Below are 15,681 nucleotides of genomic sequence, written 5' to 3'. Positions count from 1 at the left end.
TGCTGAAGAACCTTGCACATCAGCCAAAGGATCACAGTGTCTTTTGCACAGCTGTTCCAGGCACCTCTGGATGCATATTTTGTCTATGCAGGGTGCTGGCCCTGCCCCAATGGATGTCAGTCTTGTCCCTGACCCCTTGAATGGCAATAAGGAGTCCTCCAGTCAGCTTCTGGTTTGCTTATTGCAAGTGAAGACAAGAAGGAATAGTCAACTATAATTTAGGGGTGCTTGTTGGCATTTCTCTTTGTATCACTGAAAACCCCCAATAAGTTCAAGGGTTCAGGGTTCCCTGCAATACTTTTCACAAACACCTAAGCAAGAAGAACAAAATGACCTCAGAGTTCCAGATTTTAAATATAATGCTGTTTCAAAGTGGCTAGCGTTTCTGGAAGGACAGCTGATGGCATTATTGTTCGTGCCTCACAGCAAAGCCTCCTCCCAGCCCTTAGCAAACAGGGCTTAATGGAGAAATCAGTCAGGAAAGGCTATTTTTTCATCTTTCAATTGGGCGCAATACAATATGGGATTTTCCTGCACAGGACTATCTGAAACACATGGGTGCTGCTCAGAAGCACTGCTGTGAGGAAACATTAGGAAACCCTGGGCACAGTTTCCTCAAAATCACTTCTGTAAAGCATGACCAGCAAAGGCCTGACTAGGGTGTCCCTTCTGTTTTTCAGCAGCCCCTCCCTGACACAGAAGCATGCAAGCTTGTATTTACATAAATGGAGATGAATCCTTGTGCTCTAGCTTCACAGTAACCTTGTCAAGGTAAAGACTGTAGTGTTATACCTCTCAAGTACCCTGCTTTAAACAGGACATCCTAGCATTACAGAAGCCCCCCTCCCCGGCTTCTGACTGGATCCCGGGGGGACATGGCTAGCGCAGGGGAAGCGTGTGGCAACAGAGGCCACCAACCAAAATTTTACCACCCACATGACCAAAAATAAAAATAATGCACTAACCTGCTTCCACAGCAGAGGTAACTTCAGATGCATATTGAGATATTTTTACTTATCAAATGTTCTGCATTAAGCAGGGGCAGGGATATAAAACGTAAAAAAGGAGGGGGAGATTAAATGTTTTTAAAAGTTCAGACTGCAATTTCATTGCTGATAGCATCATGTGGATCAACCATAAACACCCTTTCGAAAGCTATAATGGGCACATACTTTTCTAAACTGCTAAGTAGCGGGGCTCATCCAGACTTGCCCTTGCCCCCCCCCCAGCTTTCTCCCCCACCACCCGAGGAAACCGGATCTTTACCGCTGAATGGGAACAAATGTCAACTGGGTTTTCTCCAGAGTGATGTTTGCTCCGATTTGGCGCTAAAGAGCAGGTTTCCCAGAGTGGTGGGGCAATGGCAAAACCACTCAGCTCCATGCTTTGCTTTGCAGGCATGAGATAAGCGGACGTGTGGGCGAGTCCTCACACTGACCTGAAGTGACTGGGTGAATCAGAGACCAGAGGGATGCTATGAAATGTGAAGAGAATCAGAACTTACAGGGTTAAACAGTTCTGAGTGACTTCTCACATTCTGAGGCGTGGTTATGTTCACATACGGGAATGTGCTCTGTGTGTGAGCTCTCTTTCGGTTTTGACCGAGAGGCGAAAGATGTGTGCTATTTCACCGGGCTGATTTATGATGTTATTCTACACGATTAAAGACTGTTGGAGATAAGCAACAAGCCTGCGTACAGTCTGATTTATTACCCACACACTGCAACAGTTTCTACCGCTGTGTTACTCTGCTGAGACGGAAACTAAGAGAGAGCTAGGCACAGGAGCGCAGTGTGGCGCAGCAGAATGTGCCGGACACCATCACAAAGCCACATGAAAGGGGCCTTGGCTTTCTCCAAGAGGTCTGGCAATTTCATCTCTCTAGGAGGATTTTGGGAGACATAGGGCTCCCAAATAACAAATGTACATGCATTATTTGCTAGTGCATCCATTACCTGAGGAGATGTACAAACTTGGACAAGGGCATGAGGGGACAGGTCTGCAGGACCTAGGTGGTTACATCCATTTTAGTTCATTCTTACATTTGAGTTTAAGAGATATAAAACAATGTAATAACGACACAAAATAAGGACACTTCAAATACTTATTTTTTAATACATTTTCTTTCCCTTTTTATTTGGTTTTTATCCATTTTTTTCTCTATACCTTTTGGGTGAGGGGGCAGATTTGGGGGATTAATGCATATTTTTCCTGTCATTTTGCTGCTGTTGTCGTTGGTATTTTTGTCATTTAAAGATGGAAGAAAAAATCACGATATCGACCGGGGCAAAGAGCCGGACAAACTGAAACGCACAATTACGGCACGATCAGATACACAGACACTGAGTAATATATAGTCAGAGTGCCTCTGGGAATGTGGGGAGAGGGAGATGGGGAGGGGGATGCTTTGGCTGCTATGGAAAAGAGGTTGGTTTGGAGGCCACAGGCTGCAGATTAAGAGTACAGGAGCAGGAATTTTGGGTTAGGCCAGGAAAAGAAATAGGTCCATAGGAAGAGAACCATAAAGATGAGAAAAAGAAAGAGGTGAAAAAGAAGACTGGGAGAAGGGTAAATCAGACAGTGAAATGAACTGGAGACTGGGGGAAGGAGGGAAGAGGTGGGGTGGGGGGAGATCAATATTATCCTGATCCTAAACAAATTTACTTGGAAGTAAACCCAGATGGAACCAACTTCCAGCTAATTGCTAAAGATTACGACCTGAAACGACAACCACAAGATTACACCCTACAATTCTATGTGAATTAATCAAGAATAACTACAACACTTCCTCACAACTGTCGTGGTGCAGCAAATTCCCCATATTAACCATAGGCCTCCTTTCTGTGTATGAAGGGCAGTATACTAATAAATAATAATAATAATAATAATAATAATAATAATAATAATAATAATTTATTGTGAGTATGTGGAACCACCAACGGGCTCAGTACCCTGTGGAAACTGTGCAGAGGCCCAGGCTGCCTGGGTTCCCCGTTGGACCGAGACATTTCTGAGCCACAACAGATGCTCAGAAGTAACATGGCAGCTCTACCTGCAGGTTCTGTGTGGAGGTGTCAGTTCATACAATCTGTACGTCCTGTGCAATTCCTGTTGGGCCGTTTGCCTGACAGAAACCCCACACGCTTCTCACAACGGCCTCAGAACGAAGGTGGTGGGGACACACTTGAATCACCCTGACTGTGAGTACAGTGAGTTGAGAAAAGGGGTCCAGGTGGCTCCACTTTCAAGTATCTTGAATATGCAATCTTAGAAGGAGAAGGAAAGGGGGGGGAGGAAAAAGGATGCATAACAGAGTCTCCCCCTTGGTCCTCCCCCCGCCCTGAGCTGTGGGCCCCAAGCTGCACCGGTGATCATGGCATACATGCTGGTATAGGGGGAAATAATGTAGCCCCCAGAAATACAACTCAGTGGGAATGATACCCCACCCCACATTTTGCCCTTTGTCTCCCCTCCAGAATAAACCCTTCTGCAGAGATTACGTACGCGCACACACAACCTCCAAACCGTAACAAACACAGCAGTGCTGTGGGTCCCCGTTAAGATCACCCTCCTTTTAACACCCCACATCCCTAATGCAGACCAACAGGGAAGAGAAGCAGGAGACAATGTCCCCCAATATTTTGGTTGCCCTCTATCCTGACCCTTAAACTTTTGGGGGGAGGGGCTGGGAATGGAGAAGTGAGTGTTAAAAACCTTAATTAAAGCACTGAATATAATATTGAACCCCAAACCCCTTAATAAACCCCAAATCTGCCGGACATTCCGACACTGAAAATGGCAACTGAATCTCCTCCCATCTCAGACCCCTCCCCCACGACCAGCTGGTGTTCATGGGGGGCATGCGGAGGGGAGATGGAGGAGCATTTGCCACACGTTGGGGGAGAAGTGCCAAGAGTGGTGGGAGTCATGCCATGCTTTCCACAACATTGGGTGGGTGGGGTTCCAAGGGAATGGCGGGGGTAGGTTAGAGAGGAGACGGGAGAGCTAGTAGTAGCTGGGGAGTTTGGGGGTCTGGAGCCGAGATGGCAGGGGTAAAAAGGGAGCCATGTAAAGTCACAGCGCTGTCCCAGGGGTGGGAAATGAGATCGGGCAGAGTGTGTGCGCACGAGGCAATGGGAGAGGGGGCGGTCTATCTCTAGTTGTAGTTTCTCATATATATATAATATATATATATAAACAGCACAAACATCTACATTCATTTGGGAGGGGGAGGGATGACACCCCACCAGCCCCCTCCCAGTGCAAGCACCCACCAGCCCCCCCTTTCCCCTGCTCAAGGGGACATGGGGGGCAGGGACAGGATGGTAGCTTCCTCCACACAACGCCTCCTACTGGGGGTAGGGACCTGTGGGGAAAGAGAGAGAAAGAGAGAGAGGAGAGAAAGTAGATGAACACAGAAAAAAAGGAAGCTTTCCTGTGACAGAAGCAACACTTGCACACAAAACGCCCCCAGGAGCAACTAAACAGAACTGAAACATATCTCTGAAGTGTTTCTCCAATGTGGGTGGAGGGAAGGGCTCTTCCTGGCTCTGTGGCTTAGGGGAGGGGTTGTCCCCAACCACGGCATTGTCACCCCTACCCCCCCGGCCGTGGAAGACCACCACACAGCCCAGAGCCAGGAGGCCGATGGGTGCCAAGCAATGATTGTCTTCCTCGCAGGCCTGGCATGATAGGGCAAACACAGAGGCCCAGGAGGACACACCACTGCTAGTGACTTAATTTTATGTTGATGTAGCCTATTTCCCCTGTTTCTGGGCCTCCCCCCCCCCCCCGGTGGATCCTGCTGCCTGAAGCAGCAGCCTTATCTTGCCTCATGGGCGAGCCAGCCCTGGGTAGGGCCCCAAGTGAATTCTGGGGCAGGTAAGATGGCGGCGTCTGCTGCAGCTGCTTTGCTCAGTGCATCTCTTTTCAGCGCTGGGATGTCCCTCTTGCAGCGCCACCCACCCTCCCGCTCCCTGGCCAGCTTGCTTAGGGCAAGAGCCTGGAAAGCCCCTGGTGAAAGTTCTCCTCAAATGGTGGCAGCCCTGGCCAGAAATTTATAGGCTTCCTGAGTCTGAATGGTTGAGGGGCAAAGTTTTATTTCCACGCTGGGAAGTTGTATAAAGGTACCCCTGCCCGTACGGGCCAGTCTTGACAGACTCTGGGGTTGTGCGCCCATCTCACTCAAGAGGCCGGGGGCCAGCGCTGTCCGGAGACACTTCCGGGTCACGTGGCCAGCGTGACATCGCTGCTCTGGCGAACCAGAGCCGCACACGGAAATGCCGTTTACCTTCCCGCTGGGAAGTTGTATACAAAATGCTTTTTAAGACATGAAACTCTACTAAGTGGATTTCAGATATGGGCTAGCTTTTATTGACAAGAAGCCCAGCTGTTTTAAAATAAATAAAATAAACTCCCGTTGCTAGAGAGCAGTACCAGGCTCAGTTGCCCAAACTTCATCAGACTCCTTGCATGAGTGCTGAGCCGGCAAACTTTTCCCCACAGCTCTTCTGAAGAGTGTCTTAGCTCAATATCTGGTGCAAATCGGTATTTGTTAACAAAGAAAACTGACACACAGCCAATTTTCTCTTATTTCTGATTATGAGGGTTTTTCTTTCTGGCTGGGACCATGGCATACACAATTTTACCAATTAAAATCACTCCCCCACCAACTCATAAAACACATGTATGATATTTTACATATTAAAATAATTCATTTCTCTCAGTTGTTGTTTGTCAGCAGAGCAAAACATCTAAGGCATGGTGCAAATTGCAGCTTGGGTGTGTAGCGAGGGGGGGGGGGAGCTTAATTTGGAAAGGAATTTAATCCCTCACTCCCTAAGTACCACAGTCCCAATTTGATTTGGGGTGTGTAGGAGAGCTGCTATTAACTTTTTGACCCAAAGGCATATATAAATTTGCACAAAGGAATCTTGACATCATTCTTTACGGCTGCATGCAAAGGACAAAGCCTTGCTTTCATTTACATCCTGACAAAGGACTCTTTGCTTGTTGATTCAGCTGAGAGTGTGTTGTAGAGCAGTTTGAGAAAGCCTCGATTCTTGGAGGTTTGTGGCCAGGATAACGAAGCTGCCTTCTGTGCACCAAGAGTGAGGACGACTCCTCAGGGAAGGAGACACGCTAAGGCAGAGGGGGCTTCTGGCCATGAAGACCAACGGAGGGGAAGGAGTCCTAGCAGGAACCAGCTGCTTCTGTAGTCCATGATGGAGTTCAAATCTGAACCTGATATCTGGGGCAAATGTGCCTACAGACCTACAGACTAAGAAATTCCACACACAGACCAACAGACCATTCAACAGTAGCCAAAAGGCTCTCATATCAGAGATCACGGTCATTATGTCAGCAATCCATATCAGGTGAGGGGAATGTTTGGCCCTCTAGATGTTTCTAAACTACAACTCCCATCATCCCTGGCTACGCTTGCTGGGGCTGATGGGAGTTGTAGTTCAGCAACATTGTAAGACCAAAGGTTCCCTTCACCTGAATTAGATGCTCACAGTCCAGATGTGTAGGATGCTACTCTCCTCTAGATTCCACACCTTTCAGCCTCAGGCACAACTGTGTATTAGGGTCTACGCTGCTATAATATACAACTGGATAAAAGGTGCATGTCCCAAATATCAGTGAGCTGCCAAATAAGACCACATTTGTTACTAAATGCCATGTTACTTCACAAAGCATAATAGCCAGTAGCATGCTATTATTATTTTTTGCATGCTTTGGATGTGGGAAGCATTCGAATATGGGTATGCTCACATTAGTAGCTTGAAACGCAGTGAGGTCATTTCATCTGGTTGTGTTTCTAGCCAGATTTGCATGGAGTTGTTCACATCGCAGAAGGGGCACAGATGGATTTACCTGATGCACATTACCTTTTGGGTTTCCTCTCCCTATAATCACACACACACACACACACACACACACACACAATTCCTATTCAGCTGCCACCTGTGCTTGTGCACTCATCCGCACAACGGCTTTTGGGGTGCCACATTCTGAGGGTTGTTCGTGTCTTAAAGGGTGTCAGGACTGCGTATGATAACTACAGGTTGACTTGCAAACTGTCCCTTTCATAAAATTGGTGTGTGATGATCAGGTTCAAGTGGCCAAGGAGTGATGTTTCAGTGCCCTGCATAGCTCCTTGTTCCTCCTCCATGACCAGCAAAACCGTAATAAATGACACAAATGTGCTTAATTTGCAGAACATGGGTCTCGAATGCAGGACTCAGCTTTTCCTGCAGAGTAATCTTTTGAACATGTTGCTTGCACAGCCTTATTCAAGGGCGAGAGAAGAGAACTCTTCCACCCGCCTCCCTGCCCAGCCAGCCAGTAGCACAACTCACCCGCCTACATCTGGTTTGCGAAGGAAGTGGGTCCGCCTTGCACACCTTGCTGCCCATACTCTCCCTGCTGCCCATAGCCCTGCTGGCTGTAATCAGGCTGGTAGCCACCCTGCTGCCCATACGTGTCTTGCTGCCCATAGCCTGGCGCTTGGTTGTAGGCGTCGCCAAAGGCCTCAGGTGCTGGCGGTTTCTCTTGGGCAGGTGGGTACTTGACGAAGGGGGTGCTCCAGCCCGTCTCTTTAAACACGAACCACAGGTTCCCCAGCCAAAGCACCAAGTTCAGGAAGCCAAAAACCTGGGGACAAAATGAAGACAGAGTGGAGAAAGGACAGTTCATTGCAGAGCCTTCCTCACTAATCCCAGTTCCCTGCCATTTGAGAAGCCTGGAAGAGTGTGTGTGTGTGTACATGCACGCAGGGCTGGGCTGCCCATTAGTCGCCTCAGGTGGTAGGCTGGAGACAGCTGGGAGGAGTGGCAGATTTGGAAAGGGAAGAGAGGGACGTCTTGTGTGCCTTTGCTACTCCTCCTTCAGCTGTGGATGCAATGCCATTAGCTGCCTTCCTGGGCCCAGCGCCTCTCCCGGTGACCAAACAGGGCAGAGGAGGCAGAGGGGGAGGGGTGCGTGGGCCCAGCCACTGCCACTCCTGCCACCCTCAGCCACTAGCTCAGTTGCGCTGGTCCCCAGTATCATCCCCACCCAAAGCCGGATGAGGGGTTTAACTGCTGCCACCAATGCTGCTCCTGCTGCCACTTGTTGAAGAACTCTTAGCAAAGTACCATTCCTGGGAGGACTGCCGTTTTCTGATTTGCCTCAAGCGGCAAAATGTCTTGGGCCTCCCTGGGTGGGCGTGCATGTTAACGCAGCAAAACAGGGGCCAGTAAGCTTTTGAAGCCCATTTGCAAAACCAATAAACACTCATGGGCACCCTCCATGTACACATGCTGCAACCTACACACGTTTGCTTTACTAAAGAGGCTTGTCCCCATTTCCACTTCTTCTGTGCCTGGAAAGCACAGGTATGAGCAGTTTCCTATTTGCCCTGCCACTTTCCCCAAGGAAATCTGCTCTTTACCACTGAATTGGAGCAAAGGTCAATCTGCAGAAAACCCAACTGACGTTTGCTCCGATTCAGTGACAAAGATCGGGTTAGTCTGGTTGAGCCCTTAGGATCTTAGCCCATCTAGTATTTCCTACACTGACTGGCAGCAGAGTTTCAGTCAGGAGTCTTTCCCAACTTAACCTGGAGATGCTGGGGATTGAACCTGAAACCAGGTGCTTTACCTATTTGCTGTCTTTCCCGTCTTCTCACTGAAGAGAATCTGCAAGAACCCTAGAGCTTCTCAGTGCATAGTTTTGTTTTAGGAAGACAACCACGTTAACTGTGTGTGCTCCCCTGCCCTTGGCTCACATCCAATACTCAGCTGATGCTGCCTGTTTGCAGGGCAAGAGGGGTGCGAGTGGGCAAGTGCCACCAGGGAGGACTGTCCTTTATTAGGACCTTCTCCTTGGAAACCCCCAAAGGTTTCCCTGCAACAGTTTGAAGATTACCATTTGCCCTAATATTTCACAAACATTGCAGCTCATTTATTCATAGGTGCTTAGCCGCAAGTAGATCAGCTAAAGGGCTGCTGCAGGGCTGCTCCCTTGGAATGGCTCCCACCAACAGCCACATTCACAAAAATTAAATCTCAGGCCTCCCATCAGTCACTCATTTTTGCCGCTGCAAACTGAAGGTTGATTTATATAAGCACATACACCAGATTATATCTCATCTGAAGAATCACTGTGGCTTTATTTTGGTCAACATGACTGATGAGGTGAGGCAGAAGACAGCAAATGGCCAAGCGGCCAGGGAAGGAAGACTCTTAGCCTTACTGGGGCAATGGAGACTCAGCCATTGCTTCTTGAAACATTCTGATAAGGATGTAAGATGAGGGTCTTCCCTTTCCCCCTTAGTCACTGCTCTGGAGACAGCAGTCAAATATTACCTCCCCTCCACCCCACTGATACATCAGCCAGTTTGGAGAGGGAGAGATCTGTTCTGGCAACCCTGGGAAACTATGGACTTCATCTTCAAGCACTACCTACAGAGCACTGACATCTGTCAGTTCCCCCTAACACAGCTACTCTTCTGAAAACTAGCAGCTGTGCCATCATCTTTGCAGATTATAAAATAAGATTAGAGAATGTTCCAAGCTTCTCTTTTAAGGCTGTATTTCTTCAAGTCTGCTTGGGGTCCTGTGCCACACTGAACTCAGTGGGATCTACATTTGAGTAAATATGCAATATATATATAAATGAACAAAAGCAATTCTGTCCAGAAAGCAAACATCTTTTCCTCTTATTTCTTGCTGTAATTTATTTTTATTGTTGTTTATAATTCTTTGTATATCATATTTTAGTATCATTTTGTTGTAAGTCTCCCAGAGAATATTTATTGACAGGTGGATAAAGAACATCAATCAATCAATCAATCAATCAATCAATCATTGGCAAACACACATACCCACATATTACTGCAGGCATAGATTATTGTTATTCTCTTACACTAACATGAACACCAGTAAAACACGCCTAAATTAAAGAACTCTCAGTCCCACTGACAAAAAATTGTTGCCAGTGATTAAAATGGGCCCCAATGATTATTCAATTAAAGTTTCAAATGGATTAATTTTAAAACCAAGTTAAAGATGTGGTGTCCTATGCAGATTTACTTTGAGGAAACATGAATGATCTACCACCCTACAAAATACGGAACTACATATATACACATGAATACCACACACACACCACCACCACCACAAAACACATAAGACATCTTTACAGCAGCTGAATACTCAAAAGCACCCAGAACTGGCATCTAGGGTTGGCATGGCTGAGCATTGGCAGAGGGCCCATATTGAACAACTGGCACAAGGCCGCTGGCCCTGCTCCTCCTCTCCACCCCTGTCCCCGCCTCACCTGCTCACCCCCCTTTCGCTCTGGCCCAGACAACAGGGGTGGTGAAGGGGAGGGGCACCAATCTGCCTGGCAAGCAAGCAAGCAAGCAGCGAGTAGCAGCAGCAAGAACATTAGTGTGGCGTCTGACTCCCTGAAAGAGGGTGTCTTGCCCAAGGGCTCTCCAAAATCTGGAACTGGTACTGAAAGCACAGGCTATAAGATGCCTTCTTAGAGGCCAGAGTACAAATAGACACAGGCTGCCCTTCCTAGGGCTCAGGGCTCAGGAGTCTGCCCTGGCTGCCCTTAGGCTCAGTCACCGAGATCCTCAGGGGAATCACTGCTAATAATCCCCCATGACTTAGGTCAAGCTGGAGCCATGCCTTCAGAACTGTGGGACCAATCTTATGGAACTCCCTTCCATAAACCCCTGAAGTCAGACAGATCACCTCCCCACTGAACTTCTGGCCCCTACTGAAGACTTTTAAAAATTCCATCTGGTATTCTAACCGAGGTTCCATTTTACAGTTTTAACTTGTTTTTGTTTTTGGGTTGTATCTTTGCAGACTGCTTAGAGATTATAGTAGTTAAGGGGTATATAAAACATTTAAGCAAGCAAGCAAGCAAGCAAGCAGATAAGTGCTTGGAGGACTAACCACAGAGGTGTTGAGGCCGGAGGTGACTGGCTCCCGCAGCTCATTGCACTTGTTGCCTTCACTCCGGCACACAGCCATGCCTTCAATCACATTGTCAGGGTCAGTGGCCTCCTTGACATCTGAAAGGCCCTTGGCCCAAGCACAGGAGCTCACCAACCACATGAAGGTGAAAACAGCCGTGACGATGAAATCCTGCAGTGGGGGGTGAGGGAGGGCAAGAGGTTACAACTATGGTTGCCAAAAGATGAGGCAGGTCCTTGTAGGAGAAGCAAGTGGCTACCAGTGGATTGTTAGGACCCAATGGTGCTCAGACCCTGGACCAAAGACACTACCCAGTGTCCAAAGAAAATCCAGTAAGAGGTGGAGTCACCAGGGCCCACTGTGAAACCACTGCGCTGGTGATACTTGTCCATTTGGATGTGTCTCACTCAGCTTGGGCTAAATATGGAGCCCCCCCCCACTTGTCCAGATCCCCTAACCCAGACCCAGTTCCTGCTGCAAAGCTCCTTAGCTGCTTTGGGCCTCCGGCTTCACACTTGCTCCCAGGACCTTCTGGTCTGTTCAGAATTGGTGGAAACAAGTAAACTAACCAGCTGGTCACAGTCAAGCCACTGTTTCTAAAGCCCCAGGTAGCTAGCCCAACAAACACAAATGGTTCGTCAAGCCCCTGCTGAGCCCCTCGTGCATCACTGCTGGCTGCACCCAGCATGGTGGGTCACCATCATCAATATTCAGAACTTCAGTTCTTGACTCAACTTTCTTCCTGTAGTCCAAATACTTTAGAAACCCTGCCGTATCCCCTCCATCCCTATACCAAGTTTTATGGCCCTTATGTTGCAGCATAAGAGGCAGAAAAACAAGCACCTTGCCCTCTTGACCACCCACGCAGAATATAACTATCTCATAATGTTGCCACTACTGAGTTAGACACTGCTAATGGCCAATGGTCTAACGGCAGAGGTGGCCCTGGCAACAGGCTTTCCTAATGTGCTACTACTCACAGCACCCTTCAGCTGCTGTGTCGTCTGCTTCTGGTTGTTAGGAAGTGTCAGGGTTTGGGGCAGTTGCCTAAAGGGTCCCTGGGTCATCCTGTCCCTGCAGTCAGCCACATGTCTATGTTGCATCACCCCCTGGAGTTTGGGCACTCACAATTATGGGTCCCTTGTTGTTCTCCCTGTACTTGTCCTGCATAAATACGTAGACTACAATAACGGCAAGGGAGTAGAGGAAGGCGAAGACAGCAATGGTGACAAAGAATTCAGCAGAGGAGGAGCAATCTCCGATCAAGAAAACTTTATCCTTGTTCCCTTTACAAGTAGGAGCTTCAAAATACACCTGGTGGAGCCTGGGATGGAGAAAAAGAGTGAGAGTCATCATAGCATCACAGAACAGGAGAGCTGGAAGGGACCCCAAGTGCCATTTAGTCCAGCCCCCTGCAATGCAGGGATCTCCACTAAAGCCTCCATGACGGATGGCCATCCCACCTCTGCTTAAAAACCTCCAAGTCCACCACCTTCCATCAGAGCTGTACATACCCTGGGCTGTTGCTGTTTGAATTCTGCACCAAAGCAACACACATCTGGTGCCAAGAGAAGCTGAATTTTGAGTTAGAGGATTGTGCAATTATGAATGACTTAGGGGAGGAGTGCTTGAATCTATCTTATACCAAATCACTGATTAGTCTGACTGACAGCAGCTCTCAAGCCAAGGTCTTTCCCAGCCTTCTTATATGAGGTTCTTTAAACAATGCTAAGGCATTGCACCAAGAATTGCTTTTGGGGGAAGTTGTTGGTTGTGTTTGCATTTTGCACACATAAGTGTTAAATGAACAACAAATAAATTCAAGGCAGGAGGTGGGGAGAACAGCCCCTCTCCCAACAGCTGGGGCTTGGTGTTGCAGTCACCACTTCCACTGTGGCTGGAGAAATTCCTTGCCCTTGATGGTGGATTAGCTGCCCTTCTCACACTATAGCAGGGGCTGCCCTCCCCCCCCCCCATGGTATGCAAGGATCTGTGTGCGCTTACTGAGTGTGAGCTTGATGTCTGTGTCTGCTACCAGTGTGTGTTTACCAGATTTTGAGGTTGTGCAGCACCATGCGTCTTATGCTTATGTAGTTGGGAGTGAGTGGATGGAAGCAGCACTATACCTGCTCTGGTACAGGCCCTCAGGTGAGAGATGGGAGAGGAGGAGTACATCGTTCAGTGGGGTTGGGCACGAGTCCATTAGTGCTTCAGAGATTAGGAGCATCTTATGTATGTGTGCTTGGCAATGACCTGTTGTGTGTGGGTTGTGATGTTGTTGGGTGTGAGTGGATTATGCCTGAGTGGTTGATGGAGGGAATGCTTCAGACAGGGAATGGTTGTGTGAAATGGATGGTGTTTGTATGTTGTATAGATGGAAATTTGATATTGTGGCGTGCTCTGATTTGTTCTGTTTTTATATTACCTTTACGTATATGGACATTGCTTATATATTTTGAATTGTGACTCATCTGACATGGTTTCATGGTGCTTATTGGCTACAGTATATATAAGCTTATGGATTTATCTACTGTAAACCACTCTGAGATCTTTTGGACAGTAAGTGGTTATAAGTGGAAATAAAAAAATACAAGAAATTGTATTTTACAAGCTGTAAGCTGCCTTGTTATATTTTATGAAAGAGTGGGTTATAAATTTTCAAATACATGAATAAATAAAACTGTATGGATCTGCCTCTGAATAATCGCTGCTGAGGATTCAACTCACCGGAAGGGGTAGGCAAACTCCACCTTTATATCAAGATCGCTCTCGGTCTTGTTCGCACATTCAACACTCAGGCGGAATTGTCCACTGTAGCTGCCACATGTTGCAAATGCAAAGATGGAAAAGAACTGGAGAGGGAGGGGGGGAGAGAGGCAGCGAATGTCAGTGCTCAGAGGCCATTTCACCACAACCCGTTGATCTTCTACGTGGATCCTGATCAACAAAGGATCCTACTTCACTTCCCAGTATAGTTTGATATGACAATTCTACCCGAGCATAAATCCCTGTGTCTTAATGCCATGGTTTACCACCAGTTAGCATCACCACATGTGACAACTTACATACGCATGGTATTATTCCGTGTAGGAAGACAACTAGTGGTGCGTGAGACAGGAAGAGGAGCTGCAGGAAAGAGGCCTAGAAATGTTCACACAGAAACCCACTGGTTTCATAAATGATTGTACCCATTGTACTACACATCAGCAATGGTTAAAAAAAAGTATGGCACTGCACAAGCAAAAAGTTGATGTGTGGTAAGAAATGGCATAGATTTCAAACCTACTTGGTGGTCATGTATAAGTAATCTGCACTTCTGGGAAGGAGTTATAAAAGAGTTTAAAAATGCAATGATAACTCCCTTTGGAAACACTTGTTATTTTATTGGAGAAAGTGTAGGCTGTTATACAAAGGAAACAAGATTGTAAAATTGTAGCTTGCAGCCCTTAAGATCATTGCTAGTTACTGGAAGTTTCCAACAACAAAGCAGTGGCTATGGGAAATATGGCAGCAGGTGTTAGTGCACAAATGTGCATATTATAACATCAACGAGGTGGTTTAAGAGTGGGTAGAAACCCCTTGGAACAAGCAGGAATCTTCTCTCTGTTCAGCTATTTTTTCCACTCAAAACTGACACACACACCCCAGCTGCATTCCCCTGTTACCTAGGGAAAAGATTAAACTTTGGTTCTGATGTGAACAGATGAATATGAGCTTTCATTTCTAGCTATTAAAGCTGTTAAGGGTGGTGGTAGTGGGAGAAAATATGGGTCAGCTGCTGCTACAAATATGATTTATAACCACAACTTATCTTTCACAGCTTCTCCCAAAGTCTCCTGGGAATTATAGCTCATTGAGGGTGCTGAAAAGTCTGTTAGAGAATCCCAACGCTGCCTCACTCTGCCATCACTGGAACACAGTTGCTTCACCCTCTTTAAAGGGAATAAATACTGAACCACGTATATGCCTTTGATGTAGGCATATTCTAAGCACTTGGAAACAGAAATGGTCCAGGTGACAGAGTGGCAGTACAGTCAAACCTTGGCTCCCAAACACCTCCATTTGGAACATTTCAGCTCCCAAAAGCCAAAAACCTGGAAGCAAATGCTCCAGTTTTCGAACATTTTTTGGAAGCTGAACGTCCGACGCAGCTTCTACTTGAGTGCAGGAAGCTCCTGCAACCAATCGAAAGCTGCGTCTCAGTAGTCAAACATTTTGGAAGCTGAACAGGCTTCCGGAATGGATTACGTTCAACAACTGAGGTTTGACTCAGAGAGACCCAATCTTGTCTAAGCTTTATTTTCCTAACTTTACACACCCCATTAGAACCCGCTTCTGCTGACATGCTTGTTTTCTATGTGGAAGGGATTTTTGTGCATGCCATCATGTCGTGTGTGCTGACATTGCAAAGCAGGGATGGGAAAGATGTTGCTAGTTAGAGTGTTGGACTAGGATCTCAGAGACTAGGGTTCAAATCTCCACTCAGCCGCAAAGCTCACTGGGCAGCCTTGAGCCAGTCACTCACTCTCCACCTGACCTGCCTCACAGCATTTTGGTGAGGATAAAACAGGGAGGAGCAGAACTCTGCATGCCACCTTGAGCTCCTTGAAGGAAGGTGGGATAAAAATGCAATAAATAAATATGCAAATAAAATACTCAAGAGTGATCTGCGGGGCCAAGTTTCCTGCCTTTGATGTACAGC

The 15,681-nt window shown here is 47.2% G+C and overlaps 1 protein-coding gene and 1 long non-coding RNA gene across 2 annotated transcripts in view; one reads left to right on the top strand and one right to left on the bottom strand.

The window, feature by feature from the left end:
- The first annotated feature begins 1,136 nt into the window (after positions 1-1,136).
- On the top strand, positions 1,137-2,913 carry LOC309522559. Its single transcript, XR_014215129.1, has 2 exons — positions 1,137-1,483; positions 1,841-2,913. It is a non-coding gene; the product is annotated as an uncharacterized lncRNA (long non-coding RNA).
- SYP (synaptophysin) overlaps positions 2,105-15,681 on the bottom strand; it is a 30,288-nt gene continuing 16,711 nt past the window's right edge. The window contains exons 3-7 of the mRNA XM_082205899.1: positions 13,707-13,831; positions 12,108-12,303; positions 10,959-11,150; positions 7,365-7,659; positions 2,105-4,366 (exon numbers count right to left, since the gene is read on the bottom strand). Of these exons, the coding sequence (XP_082062025.1) occupies positions 7,369-7,659; positions 10,959-11,150; positions 12,108-12,303; positions 13,707-13,831 (804 nt within the window). The 3' untranslated portion in view covers positions 2,105-4,366; positions 7,365-7,368. The remainder of the gene's footprint in view (positions 4,367-7,364; positions 7,660-10,958; positions 11,151-12,107; positions 12,304-13,706; positions 13,832-15,681) is intronic.

This window comes from Podarcis vaucheri, assembly GCF_965113315.1.
Source record: "Podarcis vaucheri genome assembly, chromosome: 17".
NCBI lineage: Eukaryota > Metazoa > Chordata > Lepidosauria > Squamata > Lacertidae > Podarcis > Podarcis vaucheri.
Note: the sequence above shows the minus strand (reverse complement) of the source record. Positions and strands in the feature narration are given on the sequence as shown.